Raw genomic sequence first — 17,068 nt, 5'->3', positions numbered from 1 at the left:
TCCAGAATGGACGTATGCTGCTTCTTAAATTGGAGTGAAGTGGTGTATATATATATATATATATTTTTTTATATATATATATATATATATATACCGTATTTTTTGGATTATAAAAAGCTCCAGAATATACGTCGCACCGGCCGAAAATGCATAATAAAGAAGGAAAAAAAGATATATACGTCGCACTCGAGTATAAGTCACATTTTTGGGGGACATTTATTTGATAAAATCCAACACCAAAAATAGACATTTAAAAGGCAATTTAAAATAAATAAAGAATAGTGAAAAAAAGGCTGAATAAGTGTACGTTATATGACGCATAAATAACCAACTGAGAATGTGCCTGGTATGTTAACGTAACATATTATGGTAAGAGTCATTCAAATAACTACAACATATAGAACATGTTATACATTTACCAAACAATCTGTCACTCCTGATCGCTAAATCCGATGAAATCTTTTTCCTCGTTGTCGCTCCTGGTATGCGCCGCTAGCGTCCTTTCTTTCTGCTGCTCGATCGCCGTTTTCTGCTGCATATTTCACTACGTCTAGCTTGTAATCTGCAGTATATGATTTCCTTTTCGGTGCCATTTTTGTTCAGCCCTTCTCAGTTTTTATAAGTTACCGCCAATGTTGATATGATCCATTTTAATATCTACGGCAGTAGCATATAGCATATAGCAGTTAGCATCCCGTGACCCACAATGCACTTCTGCCATGACCCTCCCCCGCCGAATTCTTATTGGTTGACGTGTGTGTGACGATTGCTGACATTTGCTTTGTCTCTTCAGTGAATTAGATAAATAATATTATTTGATATTTTACGGTAATGTGTTAATAATTTCACACATAAGTCGCTCCGGAGTATATGTCGCACCCACGGCCAAACTATGAAAAAAACTGCGACTTATAATCCGAAAAATATGGTATATATATATATATATATATATATATATATATATCTATATATATATATATATATATATATATATATATATATATATATATATATATATATATATATTTTTTTGTTTTTTGTTTTAGTATTATTATTATTATTTTTTTTAATTTTATTTATTTATTTTTTTTTTTTTGGCCGACACCTAGTGGCCACAATAATTTATGAAGTTAAAGGCCTACTGAAACCCACTACTACCGACCACGCAGTCTGATAGTTTATATATCAATGATGAAATCTTAACATTATAACACATGCCAATACGGCCGGGTTAACTTATAAAGTGACATTTTAAATTTGCCGCTAAACTTCCGGTTCGAAACGCCTCTGAGGATGACGTATGCGCGTGACGTAGCTCGGCGAACACGGGTATGCCTTCCACATTGAAGCCAATACGAAAAAGCTCTGTTTTCATTTCATAATTCCACAGTATTCTGGACATCTGTGTTCGTGAATCTGTTGCAATTATGTTCATTGCATTATGGAGAAAGAAGCTGAGCAAGCAAAGAAGAAAGTTGTCGGTGCGAAACGGACGTATTTTTCGAATGAAGTCAGCAACAACAGTACACAGCCGGCGCGTCTTTGTTTACATTCCCGAAAGATGCAGTCAAGATGGAAGAACTCGGATAACAGAGACTCTAACCAGGAGGACTTTTGACTTCGATACACAGACGCCTGTAGAGAACTGGGACAACACAGACTCTTACCAGGATTACTTTGATTTGGATGACAAAGACGCAGACGTGCTACTGTGAGTATGCAGCTTTGCCTTCTAAACATTTGATCGCTTGACCGTATGTGCGCAACTTTTTTTTTGCGTATGTACGTAACTTTTTTAAAATATATAAGCTTTATGAACCTTGGGTTAGGTGAACGGTCTTTTGGGCTGAGTGATTGTGTGTGTTGATCAGGTGTTTGAATTGTATTGGCGTGTTCTATGGAGCTAGGAGCTAGCATAGGAGCTAGGAGTTACCATAACAAAGACGTAGGTGTTTTTATGCAGGATTAATTTGTGTCATATTAAATATAAGCCTGGTTGTGTTGTGGCTAATAGACTAAATATATGTCTTGTGTTTATTTACTGTTTTAGTCATTCCCAGCTGAATATCAGGTACCGTGAGTATGCAGCCTTGGCTGCTAAACATTTGATAACTTGACCGTATGTGCGCGTCACGTACGTAACTTTTTAAAAATATATAAGCTTTATGAACCTTGGGTTAGGTGAACGGTCTTTTGGGCTGAGTGATTGTGTGTGTTGATCAGGTGTTTGAATTGTATTGGCGCGTTCTATGGAGCTAGGAGCTAGCAGAGGAGCTAGGAGCTAGCATAACAAACACATAGGTGTTTTTATGCAGGATTAATTTGTGGCATATTAAATATAAGCCTGGTTGTGTTGTGGCTAATAGAGTATATATATGTCTTGTGTTTATTTACTGTTGTAGTCATTCCCAGCTGAATATCAGGTCACCCCCGGCTCTCACAGCATCTTCCCTATCTGAATAGCTTCCACTCCCCACTAGTCCTTCACTTGCACTTTACTCATCCACAAATCTTTCATCCTCGCTCAAATTAATGGGGAAATTGTCGCTTTCTCGGTCCGAATCTCTCTCACTTCATGCGGCCATCATTGTAAACAATAGGGAACTTTGCGTATATGTTCAATTGACTACGTCACGCTACTTCCGGTAGGGGCAAGCCTTTTTTTATCAGATACCAAAAGATCTTTATCATCGTTGTTCTATACTAAATTCTTTCAGCAAAAATATGTCAATATCGCGAAATGATCAAGTATGACACATAGAATAGATCTGCTATCCCCGTTTAAATAAAAAAAAATCATTTCAGTAGGCCTTTAAGCTTATGACTCAGTAAATTAAATAACAGGGACTTGTCTGTTAGTGGATACTTTCTAATATACCTTGGAGACTCTGTATGTAAAAGTAATATGCAACTATAACTATTTGATACTTGTTTATATTGAAAATCTTGCTTTTTTACAGTGCAATATTGTTCAATGAAGGACACTTATTACGTATGTCTAGCTTGTGTGCTTAGGTGTTCATCATCATCAGCGGTCACTCGAACGAGTATGACGATCCTCCTGGTAGGGGTGTATCCCTTTATGGAGGATGCCTGTGCGTGACTTTGTTTTACGGGGGGAGACTGGTGCACAGACAGGTGGAGCTGCTCGCTCCAAGTAGCCTAATGCCTGGTATGTTCATCTTTAACTTCACTAAAAAACAAGAAACAACCTAACTTGTGTACTTATGGAAGGACATGTATTAGATGTTAATTGGCTCTCCAGCTTTGCACAAGTAAATGTTTGTATCGGCAATTTTACGTGCACACTGATATCATCCGATACTTATTTTCTGCTGATAATACACTAATATCTTATATTATTATTGGATGAGGACACCCTCATTTTAAGTGTGAAACACAAATAACCTAAATGTAAATAATATAGATCCCACCCTTTGGTGGGCGAAACAAAATGACTAAGTGTGCCAAATCTGGCCCATGGGCCCCACTTTAAGCACCTCTGATCTAGATCATTGCAGACGCACGATCACGACACTTCATTGCCTCCCAGAGCGCATTTTCAGCATACTGAAAATAAATCCTGTTATCTAGCTCACACTTTAATAAAGCCTAAAAAAGTTGGTACATATTATATTTGTGTGCGGCATGTCAAAAAAATATATGCAAAGCAGGTTCAACCATATGATGCCATAAATGTGGAGGGAAATGAGTGTCTCCATAGGGACAGTGTAGTCATACAATTCTCGTTTAAATAGGGCGGTGTGCAACAATGTTTGCACTTGTTATCACTAGTACGGTACACACAGTTTTAGTAGATCACCTGCAACACGCTCACTAAAAGTACATACAATTTTACAGTTTGCACACATTAGTTATCACTCTTTTTTGGATCTTACTATATCACGCACTCAGCCTTCAATAATAAAGTAAACACAAATTAGATGTATTTTTTAAATGACTTTGAACAACAAAGAGATGAAGAAGATATGTTGCAACTATTAAAATTAAATGTAGACATATCATTGATTTTTGTGTCTCGCTTGTTTTTTGGTTATTTTTATTTTACTGTTTGTTGATGTCTTTTTTTGTTTTGTTTAGCCCAACATAAAGTCTAATGATGAATATATTTCAAGTACTGTTACAAACATATTATTTTTAACATGATACAAATAAAATAGTCACCTTTGAATGTGACATGTTCGTTCCTATGATTTGTCTCACAAAAGCTCTTATATTTAATGGTTGGTGTATTTACAGACATAGCACACGCAAGCTAGTGTTGCTGAAATGCACTGAACTCTTATTTCAGACTCGAGTAGATTTTTGTATTTCCATCGGCTTTGAATTTGCTGTTTTGCTAGTCCGCCACTGCTCCCATTGTGTCATTATCACAAACCACATCCAGCTCATTTTCACAGAAAAAAAGGCATTAAAAACCCCACCTGCACAGCACCAAATGGCAAAACAGACTTATTTATGGACAAGCTAGTGAACATTGCAAAGCAGTCTGAGGTCTGATATTTCCCCCAGGAGGTAATAGAGACCATAAATGCAGCTTAGGGAGAGGTGATATTGGACTTCCATTCACTGGCTTTAAGGGGAAACAGCTCCATTATGGAGAACAACGTTGCAACTGCTGGGTGGTGTAAATAGGCCACCATTTGCAATCAGGTTTGTCAGAACAACAGGATTAATAGATCCTATCTTGATGGCAATGGTGGCAAATCTCAAGCCAGTACCTGTTAAGGCATGAGCCTTGCAGAATATTTTATTTCAAAATATTTGAACATGCCCAATGGGAATATTAACACTAACCCATATTAGTCATATTGTTTACACCCTACATCTTTTTGAAGTGAGTGTGTTTGTTTACTTACAGACGGCATTTTTGTGGCTGGAGTCCTTACTGGGCATCATCTTCACTCCTCTGGATTTCAACTCTATCGCTTTCTTCACTGCAAAAAAAGGGAGGAGGAAAATTATAATTACATTTCAAACTTTGTGAACCACTTCTACACTGCTGATCCAATCCAAAGTCATCTTAATGCAGAGTAAGCATTAATTTCACTAACCACAACATGAGGTACATGTGGAAAGCCAATAAGATTCAATGGACAGTTTGTGATTGTGAACAATTATGCCTTTAGATTTGATTGACACTTTGAGAGGTGTAGATACTACCAATAATGTTTGCATTGAAACATACAGAATGATGAGATCTTTATTATATTTTAGCCTTCTCTTGTGTACTCTTGCAGTACAGCTCAACACCACTGCAAAACACAACCACAACAATAAACATACAAGCGAACCTCTTTGACAAATGTCAATTACAACCAGGGCCGTAACTGGGATTTGACAAATACCGAGGTTAAAAATTGGTGGTTCAAGAAAAGCTTTAAAAGGCCCACATCACGTGTATCCCAGCACCATGTTGATAATATTATATTGAGCAACACAATGAATTTCCAGAATAACAAAAGCTTTTATTGAGGTTATTATATTACCTAACACAGTGGTTTTTAACCTTGTTGGAGGTACCGAACCCCAGCAAATTCATATGCGCATTCACCGAACCCTTCTTTAGTGAACAATAAAATGTTTTTGTTCTTAATTTTATCTTAATTTATAAATATTATCCATGGAATTATGTTATTATATTAAAGAAATACTAACAAATATATATTTTACAAACAAAGTTACAGGAATGTGCACATGATCCCATGTTTGCATCTTATTGTGTAACATGTGAATGTTTTAGTGGGAACTAAATGCGATATCTGAAAGGGGTACACATTATTTCCAAAGCAGGAACCCCACTCAGACATACAATACTCATGAAAAACTTTTTTTTTGTTATTGTCATTGTAATTGGGCCAAAATATTTATATTACAAAATAATCTCAGGGAAATGACTGTTGTCATTTGATTATAATAATAAAACATTGAACTTGTTATTTAGTCAGGTTTGGGACCGGTGTGCTGCTGGTGTGGCCACAGTGCATGTGAACGTCTAACGTCGCCTACATGTGCTTCACTGAATGCTCAAGGAGTTTTTGCGTTTGGTCACGCATATGGAAAATTAGAGGGAACATTGTTTGGGGGTATCCATAATACGCCGATAGGGAGAAGTTTGTGTCTTGACCTCCGCACACAAAAGATCAGTCATATTATCATATTTTTATCATTTAAAAAAATACCCATGACATGATCTCAGTGTCCTCAAAGGTAGTTACGGCCGTGATTACACCTGAACATTCAGTCGAGTTGAGTTTGTTTCGAACATGAACACACTTACAATATGATACATCACATAATTTCATCTAATTTCTCTTTAAAACTTGTCTGAGAAGGAGTAGGAAGAATGCTAAAATAATTTAATCCTGCCCCTTTCCCATTTCAGAGCACTTACTAATACATATGTTCAATTACTGTCTTATTTTTGTAACACAGGTATATCAGTGAATGATTAGTACAGCAGTTCTTGTAATAGAAAATTAAGTCAGTTATGATTAACATACTGAGATGAAGAATATCTAATTTTCAATAAGGTTGAAGGTGTTTCTCAAGATTTTTCTTCCTTGTATCTTGTAAGCACCTTTAATTTGAACAGTCCCTTAAACTGGATCATACTAGTACATCATTTAACTTTTTTGCTTAATCCATTCCATAATTTATTTCCACATACTGATATGCTAAAGGTCTTAAGTGTTGTACGTGCATACACATGTTTTAAATTAGTTTTTCCTCTGAGGTTATATGTTTCTTCTTTTTTTGAGAAGACATGTTGTACATTCTTAGGTAGCAGGTTATAGTTTGTTTTGTACATCATTTTAGCTGTTTGCAAATGTACCGAGTCATTGAATTTCAATAATTTTGATTCGATAAATATAAATATGTATGTTCTCTAAATTCAACATTATGTATTATTTGAACTGATTTTTTATGTAACACGGTTGATGAATGAATAGTACTGTTGAAGTTATTTCCCCATATTTCTGCACAATAACTCAGATATGGTAGCACGAGCGAGCAGTAGAGATTATGGAGTGATTTTTGGTCCAGATCATATTTTGCTTTATTCATTATTGAAATATTTCTTACCACTTTATGTTGCATATTTTTATATGAGATTTCCTGTAAATGTTTTCATCTATTACTACACCAAAACATGTTTTTTCATTTACTCTTTCAATGTCTACTGCGTCTACAGTATTTGCATTTGTGTTGGACTTCCGCTTCTACTCTTACCAAATAGCATTACTTGAGAAGATTATTTTTGTTGTGAAGACTGAATTTATGTTGCTGATCTTGCATTGGATTCCTAATGTTGTGGCCAGTAAGAGTATGTTTGTGCACTCCAGGAAGTCTAACACAGACCCAAACAACAACGACAACAGCAGTAGCAGTAACAGCATTGAGAGCAAATTAGGACATATGAAAGAAAGACAAGATTAAAGGACCAGTCGGAACAAGTGTGGTGGAAAATAAGAAGTGTGTTTTGCAGAGAATAACACAAAAGCCTGTAGCGCAAGTATTCCACTGAGAAATGCCTGGCATGAAAAGCAATTCCTTCTCTCTTTATCATACAGATACAATTGACAGGAGAGACAGGGACATTGACAAAATCACTGAGTGGTTTTGTATTTTCTGTTGAAAAAAACATCAACTATTCTAATATAATCATACTTGCCAACCTTGAGACCTCCGAATTTCGGGAGGTGGGGGGTTGGGGTGTGTGGTCGGGGGTGGGGCGTTGTTGGGGGCGCGTTTAAGAGGGGAGGAGTATATTTACAGCTAGAATTCACCAAGTCAAGAATTTCATATATATATGTATATATATATATATATATATATATATATATATATATATATATATATATATATATATATATATATATATACATATGTATATGTATATATGTATATATATATATATATATAGCTACTGATTTGCACTCAACCAACAGAAGAAGAAGAAAAAAAGAAGAAGAAGGGTTGTCACTACAATAGGGGTCCTAAAAAACTACGGCCCGTGGGCCGGATACAGCCTGCCCATGTCCAAAATCCGGCCCGCGGGAAGTCCCAAGTTTTAAAAAAAAAGTTTTTTAAAATGTGATCTTTCTAAACCATTTTCTACCGCTTGTTCTTCTGGGTGTCTCCTAGCCCCGGCCCCCGGCCAAATTGTTATACCTCAATGCGGCCCCAGAGTCAAAAAGTTTGGGGACCCCTGCACTTCACGATCAGTACCAGAAGACCGGATCAGTCCACGCAAGTACGAAGTCTACGTCACTTCCTGGATTTGCAATATTTTACAACTGAGCTTCTGCTACGTCATGTAAATGTTTTAAAAATATTTTGTATAAAAACATAGCTTACCTATGATTAAAAGGGAACAAGAATATAAAAATGGCCAACAAAAAAAAGAGTATTATCACCACATTTCCAACCACTTTTACTCCTATGTAATTGCAATGAATGACACTGACTCCCATCACGTAATTTATTTAGAATTTTTTTTTTTTTTTTTTTTTAAACAACACACTTACTGTAACCTAAATCTATATATTTGGTCTAACAAAAACTATACTTCTAAATGATCAGTATTGTGAATTGATGTATTTAACGTAAATAAAGTAGTAAAAACTGTAACGCTGTTGAGCATTTCGTTCAGGTTTCTGTAGGGTTTCAAAGTAAATACTGCAGTCTTAAGTTACCTCTGTTTTGTATGTAATCTTTTATATGACATTGTTATTCGAATAAAGATTAAAAAAGAGAAAACCATGGCAACTGGGATGGTGGACACGATTATAACTGCCGTAAAACTATTTGACGAAAGTGACGTACCAGAAAACACAATCGGTGCACGCGTGCGCGAAGCCAACGTCAGTTCCTGGACTTTCCATTTTTTACAACAGAGCTTCCACGATGACACTTATTTCTGTAATATTTGAATGTTTGATTAATGTTTTGTATAAAAAATAGCTTACCTAGAAGTAAAAAAGGACCAAGAATATAAACATGTACAAGGGGTAGATTTGAAAAAAAAATTGAAATATTATCGGCACAATTTTAACTACTTTCAGTCTTCTGTCATCGCAAGGAATGATACATGGGGTCGCCACTGACTCCCACCACTTATTTTTTTTATTTTATTTATTTATTTATTTTTTTAAACAAGGCACTTACTATGACTTAAATCTGTATCTGGAGCCTAACAAAAAGTAGACTTCTAAATGATTAGTATTGTGAATTGTAAATAAAGCAGTACAAAAAAGATTTATTTATTTGCCATTTAAGGCTGCTGAGCACATTGTTCAGGTTTCTGTACGGTTTCAAAATAGATGCTGTATTCTTTAGTAACGTTTCTTTTGTTTTGTATGTCATCTTTTATATGACATTGTTATTCAAATAAAGTGTCAGAGTTTGTTGGTGACGAACCCCAAGATGCAGAGAAGGCGGCAGGCATTGTACGAGAAAACATGATTTAATGTTCATAAAACAAAGGTAAAAACACAAACCAGGAACTAGGAATAGCCAAAACTGAAAACAGGAACCAGCAAACAGAAAAAAATGGAAACAGCTAATGGCTAACAAGAAAACACGAAACAAAAGAGCTATGAGAAAGCAAACTACAAATAGCTAACAGGAACAGCTCACCGCTACGACGACAGGTACAAGGACAAGTAGTAGCACGATAGGTAGTAGCTGTAACGATATCGACACGACAGGTAGAAATGACAATAACCCAGAGTGGAGGAAAAAGCCGGTCTAAATAGCAGCTGGCTGATTGACACCAGGTGTGGCCCGGTGCCAATCAGCCACAGCTGAGGGGGAAAAAAACACCCAGTGAGACAAATCAGGAAATAACCAAAATAAGAGTGCTGACAGACGCAGAGGAAAACTAAGACATAGCCAGACTGTCAGGGACAAGCCTGACATAAAGATTGCAAAAAAGAAAACCATGGTAACAGTGACGGCGTGCACGAAAATAACTGCCGTAACACAAGTTGGCGGAAGTGACGTAGTCTTTGTGCATACGTGGACCGATTGTGTCTTCCGGTTTCGATTGTGTAGTGACAAGGGTCCTTCGACCATTTGTTTTTTGTTTGGAATAGAAAATTATTTACACATAAAAATCAATTCCCCCAATTTTTCGCTTTGATAATAAAAACAAAAAACGTAAAACGGATTGTTATCCATTGTCCAAATGTATTACCGTATTTTCCGCACTACAAGGCGCACCTAAAAACCACAAATTTTCTCAAAAGCTGACAGTGCGCCTTATAATCCGGTGCGCCTTATACTGTATATGGATTAATATTAATATTCATTTTCATGAAGTTTAGGTCTCGCAACTACGGTAAACAGCCGCCATTTTTTTTTCCCGTAGAAGAAGAAGCGCTTCTTCTTCTACGGTAAGCAGCTGCCCCCGTAGAAGAAGAAGAAGCGTGCGGTGCATGCTGGGATATATGACGTTTCATTTCCATTTGTGTGTTTATGTAAAGACCCCAAAATGGCTCCTATTAAGTGTGTGTCTGTCTAATTATAAATAATGCAGACGAGGCGTGTTGGCTGAGTTCTCAAAGTTTACTCACAGCGTGCTCATAACCACATTCTAACTGCCGGCATGGCTACATACAACAACGCTTCTCAGGGCTACCGCGTATGCTCGTCACTCCCGTTGCATGCTGGGTAGTGTAGTTGTTATATTCGCTAGCTCATAACATCACATCAAGAGACACGCTTACGCGCTTAATTCAATACTCGCCGTCATTCCGAGGGGATTGACAAAAGAACTCAAGCCGCTGGATATTGGTGTCAACAGGGCATTCGAAGCTAGACTGCTAACTGCGTGGGAACAGTGGATGACAGAAGGCACACGTTCACCAAGACAGGGAGACGGCGCCGGACGACATACGCCACTATCTGCCAGTGGATCGTAAATCCCTGGGCTGATTCAGTCTCAACTGTGGTCCGAGCTTTCAGGAAGGCAGGACTTGTCACTTAACTGCTAAACAGCAGCGACACTGACTCGATTAATGACGACTTCGACGAGACGGAGCCGGGCATGTTGGATGCCATATTCGCTCAACTGTTTAATTCGGACACTGAAGAAGAAGAATTTGAGGGATTCGTGTATGAGGAATAACTTCATAAAGTGAGCTTTACATGTTTATTGTATGTGTTATGTGACATTAACGTTTGAGCAACGTTGAGTTATTGATATATTGTTATTGCTCTGCACTATTTCGAGTGTTACTATATTGTGATAGCACTAACGTTTGATGTACCGTAACACGAGTAAATCAGCTGTTTATTCATTTTGGGAGTGAACAGAGTTGTCAGAACGCTGGTTTGTAATCTATTAATAAAGTTTGACTGACCTATCTGACTGTTTTGTTGACATTCCCTTTAGCGCAGTTCCACCAAAGTAATTAACTTTTTTTCCAGTAAGAACATGACTCTTCAAAGTGGCAGCATTTCAGCGTGCCATACTATCCCCAGGAAGGACAGCAGAACCAACCCAGCCATTGTGATCCGGTTTGTAAATCGGAAACACAAGACGGAGTTACTACGGCAGGGAAGGAAGCTGAAGGGAACTGGGGTTTACATCAATGAACATCTTACCAAGAAGAACGCTGACATTGCAAGACAAGCACGCATCCTCAGAAAAGAAAACAAGATACAAGCAACATGGACACGGAACTGCAAAATCATGATTCGGCTAAATGGACCATATGAAGAAGCCAAAGTTGTCATGATCCGAGAGCTCCGCGACTTGGATCAATATAGATGAGACCTGCTAGACTTATGACTGACACGGCTCATCCTTGGCTGGAGACGGGGAAGGCTACGCAGCGAGAAGGTGAGACAACTGAGAATCAAAAGTTTCTAAGAGCTGAATACATGGACTATAAACTGTATGACTTTGAAAATGATGTTGACCCAGAAAACCATCTGTTCAACTCAATCAATGCTACATGTGACTACTACACAGAGGAACAATTCAATGACAATGTTAGTTTAGATAATACATTTTCTTTAATACATTTCAACTGTAGAAGCTTATATGCAAATTTCTCAAAGATTGACGAATACCTGAAGACTCTAAATGGCAAATTCAAAATAATAGCACTTTCTGAAACATGGATCGATAAAGACAGAGGTATCGATTTCTCCATTGACGGGTATGAGTTGTATCACTGTAGTAGAAGAAACAAGAAGGGAGGAGGTGTGGCCCTGTTTGTTGACTGTGAATTGAAATGTAGACCTGTGGAATGTATGACAGTGGTAATTGATGATTTATTTGAATGTGTAACTGTAGAGGTAGAAATAGAAAAGAAGAGAAATGTTATTGTTACGTGTATGTATAGGACACCTGGGTCTAAAGTAGAAGCATTTAATGATAGTTTGGAAGAATTATTGTGTAAGGTGAAGGAAAATAAAACATTTGTCATGTGTGGCGACTATAACATAGACCTGCTAAGCTCACCCAGAAATAAATCAACAAGAGACTTCTTGGATGTGGTATATAGTAGAGGGCTTTATCCATTGATCACCAAACCCAGTAGAATAACGACAAATTGTGCAACGTTAATTGATCACATCTTTATAAATGACATAAAAAATAATATAAAAAGTGGACTAGTAATTAATGATATAAGTGACCACTTACCTGTGTTTCTTACTTATGACTGTCCAATTGATAAAAAGAGGGAGGAAAAAACTCATAGATATGTAAGGAAAAGAACTGAAGAGGCAATAAATAGGTTTAGGAAGGACTTATTTGAAACAGACTGGAATGAGGTGTATGGGGGAGAAGCAAATGCTGCATATGAGGCTTTTCTTAATATATATTTATCATTGTATGAAAAGCATTGTCCGAATGTATGGAAACAAAGAGACAGCTACAATAAAAAGCCTTGGATTATAAAGGGACTACAGAATGCTTGTAAAAAGAAAAACAAACTTTATAGAGATTTCATAAAAGTAAAAACAAAGGATGCTGAAACAAAATATAAGGTTTACAAAAACAAATTGATAACAATAATGAGACAAGCAAAAAGAGAATATTATAATAATTTACTAGAAAAAAATAAAAACAATATCAAAGGAACTTGGAATATTCTGAACAAGGTAATAGGAAAAACATCTGGGCCTACAAACCCACCAAGCCATTTTATCAATGAGGATAATAAGATGATAACAAATATGAATGAAGTGGCAAACGGATTCAATTCTTTTTTTGTGAATGTTGGACCCAAATTGGCAGAGAGTATTGGAGAACATAAAGATATACAGAGTGGATGGAGAGGGGGAAGCAAAGTGCTACAGTCCATGCTTCTAGGAGATGTTAGTGAAAATGAAATTGTATCGGTGGTAACAAAACTGAAAAATAAGACATCAACAGACAGTGATGGTATAGACATGATAATTGTAAAAAAGACTATTGACTGTATCATCAAACCTCTTTGTTATATTTTTAATCTTTCTTTTCAAACAGGGACCTTTCCAAATAAAATGAAGGTAGCAAAGGTAATTCCACTCTTTAAAACGGGAGATAAACATAGATTCACTAATTACAGACCAGTGTCACTACTGTCACAATTTTCTAAAATAATTGAAAAAATATTTGTAAAAAAATTAGATAGTTTTATTGAAAAGAACATGCTGTTGAGTGAGAGCCAGTATGGATTCCGGACCAATAGATCCACTGCTTCAGCTGTAATGAATATAATTGAGGATATAGCAACAGCAACTGATAATAAGAAATACACTATAGGGGTATTTATCGATCTTAAAAAAGCATTTGATACTATAGATCATTCTATATTATTGTCCAAGTTGTATTCATTTGGTGTGAGAGGAGTAGTTTTAGACTGGCTAAGAAGTTATTTAGATAATAGACAAGAGTTTGTGGATTTTATGGGTAATACATCTGAACAAATGAGGATTGAATGTGGAATTCCACAAGGTTCGGTTTTGGGACCAAAATTGTTTATTTTATATATTAATGATATATGTGAGGTATCAAAGTTATTGAAATTTGTATTATTTGCGGACGACACCAACTTTTATAGTTCGGGACACGACTTAAAAGCATTATCAAAAATTATTGAACAGGAAATGATTAAACTTAAGAGATGGTTTGATGCCAATAAATTATCATTAAATGTAGAAAAAACAAAGTTCATGATTTTTTGTAAGAGGAAAAGGGAGGAAACGATCAAATTGTCAATAAATGGAATAGATATTGAAAGGGTTTCTGAACTTAGATTTTTAGGAGTGATACTGGATGACGGTCTGACTTGGAAATCTCATATTGCACATCTGCGGAAAAAGATGTCTAAGAGTATTTTTATATTAAATAAGGTAAAATATGTGTTAGATTATAGGGCAATGCGTATATTGTATTGTGCACTTATATTGCCATATATCAACTACTGTGTGGAAGTGTGGGGGAACACATATAAGAGTAACATAAAGGCATTGTATCAACTACAGAAAAGAGCTATAAGGATTATTCATAAAGTAGATTACTTAGAACACACTAACATATTATTCATTAATTCAGGTTTATTGAAATTACAGGAGCTAGTAAAGTTACAGACATTATGTGTCATGTTTAAGGCTAAAAGCAAAACATTACCAGCAAATTTACAAAAAATGTTTGTCATCACTTCTGAGAATGAAGAGCATAGAAGAAAAGGTCATTTCCAACATCAGTATTCAAGGACAACTTTAAAACAAATGTGTATATCAGTGGTGGGGGTTAAACTATGGAATTCTCTTTATAATGAGATAAAAGATTGTAAAAATATATTCAAATTGAAAAAAATATATAAAGAAAGAACAATAAAATCATATGGACAGCCATAAGTGTTTACATTTTGCTTTATATTTATTAATTTACTTGTTTTTTGCCTGGTTTTGTATCTGTTTTGTATCATCCTGTGAGGTGTACCTGTATATTACTTCTTTTGTATTTTTGTTCGGTTTGTACTTCATGAAGTTTTGCACTTGTGTTTTTTTTGTTTTGTTTTGTTTTGTTTTGTTTTCGTTATATTTGGATGTAATTGTTGGTTCACATATCATTAAGTAAGACTATGTATTATGTGAAGGGGGCAGGAAAATATAAGATTTTTCTTCATCCTGCTCCTTCTCAGGCATTGGTGTGTAACGGTGTAACTGAATAATTGTGGTATAATTGTCTATCAAAGATGCACATCAATGAAGGAGATAAATAAAAATGATGAATGATGATGATCTAATGGATGCATAACGTAACCCCAGCCTCTACTGTAGCGTCTATTCTATGCGCCTAATAACGCGATGCGCCTTATAATCCGGTGCTTCTTATATATGAACAACGTTTTGCAATATGCCATTCATTGAATGTGCGCCTTATAATCCGGTGCGCCTTATAGTGCGGAAACTACGGTAATGTAAATCGAAATTTCAATATTCCCCGTTGAATGTTTGGGCAGATGGGTCAATTGCACATGCACAGCGTCTCTTTTCCGTATGCTTGTCTGTGAGTGGCCGGAACAACAACAGAAGAAGAGGAGCGGCGTACATAGACCCGTTTGCCTGCTCGATAGAGAACCGATAAAATGTGTCACTTTCCATGTCCATGGACATTAAAAAGATAGAAGAGAACTCTTGACCGCGACAAACTTGTTTTGATGACACTCTTCTTCTGTCGTTCCAGGTCACTCACAGACCAGGATCCTGAAAAGAGACACTGTGCATGTGCAATCCAGAAAATAGTTCTCCACTTGTTGTTTTAATTCCTATTTTCACCAAATACATTAGTGAATTTCAGTGGTGCTCCGTCAGGGCCAGCAAGGCCTTCTCTGCTGGGCTAACATAACAAGAAATCATGATCATAATTAAAGATACATTTTTTAAAAAATGTACTTTCCCTGAATATCTAAAAGTATTAATATTATTTTCATGTCATATTCTGCGATGAGGTGGCGACTTGTCCAGGGTGTACCCCGCCTTCCGCCCGATTGTAGCTGAAATAGGTTCCAGCACCCCCCGCGTCCCCGATGGGAATAAGCGGTACAAAATGGATGGGTGGAGGGATGGATTATGCTCCTTCCAGCGCTGTTTTTTTAGTTTTAGTTTGTATCCAATCAGAATTCAGCTAACTTATGTTGCCATGCTGTACCAAATCTGCCAGACGCCTTCAGAATCAACAATGCAGGCGTCTATGCACTGTAAGTGAACGGATACATACAGGTGATAGACAGTTACGATAGCCAATCAGATCACGAGTTGTTGTCAGTAAGGCCTTCTAGATGGCCTCACATTGAACGTGACATTTACACATCCTGTGATTGGATACTCAACGAGACCGTTAGCGGATGAATTTGAGAACACATAGAGTTGATAGACAGTTGCGATAGCCATTCAGATCACAAGTTGTTGACAGTAGCCTTTTTAAGAATCCTGATGTTACCAGGACCGTGATTGGATACTCACTTGCCATTCCAAAGTGAGTATCCAATCACAAGTTTCAATTTAGCAGGAAGCAGGAAGTGTTGTGCCGTAGCCAGACCGGGATAGCAGAGAGGGAGAACAAAACGTTGATTAGGTGGCAGATATATATTTGCAAGGCCATTTGCAAGAAGGATATTTAAAAAGAAACTACATATTGTGAGACGATGTCGGCCAACCCCAGAAGCTAGCTCAGCTGTTCAGGCGATAAAATTGGGAAATGCCCACCGTTTCAACTCGAATAAGCCGACAGCGTCGAATAGGTTCTACAAATTGTGAGTTCAAATATTTTATTTTTTCACTTTTAATATGTTTTTTGCTATTTTAATTTTGACAGTACCACATAAGATATGTTTTAATTGCTGATGCGTTTTAATTTATTTTTAAATGCGCCAGAAAATAACCCGTTTTGTACACTGTTGATGTGTTTCAGTAGTGTGTAAATGTGTTTCTGTATAGTATTTCTCCAGCAATGGCCATGTGGTGCCATAAATGATGGTATTTTGAGAGGTAATTATTGAAGTCGGACATCACTGAAGGCCTAGGTGGGAAACAC

General features: G+C 36.6%; 1 protein-coding gene across 1 annotated transcript in view; it reads right to left on the bottom strand.

Annotated features, from left to right (window-relative positions):
- LOC133633672 (CUB and sushi domain-containing protein 1-like) overlaps positions 1 to 17,068 on the bottom strand; it is a 1,183,208-nt gene that overhangs the window by 452,313 nt on the left and 713,827 nt on the right. Inside the window, exon 7 of the mRNA XM_062026293.1 lies at positions 4,881 to 4,958. Coding sequence (XP_061882277.1) covers positions 4,881 to 4,958 — 78 coding nt within the window. The remainder of the gene's footprint in view (positions 1 to 4,880; positions 4,959 to 17,068) is intronic.

Source organism: Entelurus aequoreus, linkage group LG02 (assembly GCF_033978785.1).
Source record: "Entelurus aequoreus isolate RoL-2023_Sb linkage group LG02, RoL_Eaeq_v1.1, whole genome shotgun sequence".
In the NCBI taxonomy this organism is placed as follows: Eukaryota; Metazoa; Chordata; class Actinopteri; order Syngnathiformes; family Syngnathidae; genus Entelurus; species Entelurus aequoreus.
Note: the sequence above shows the minus strand (reverse complement) of the source record. Positions and strands in the feature narration are given on the sequence as shown.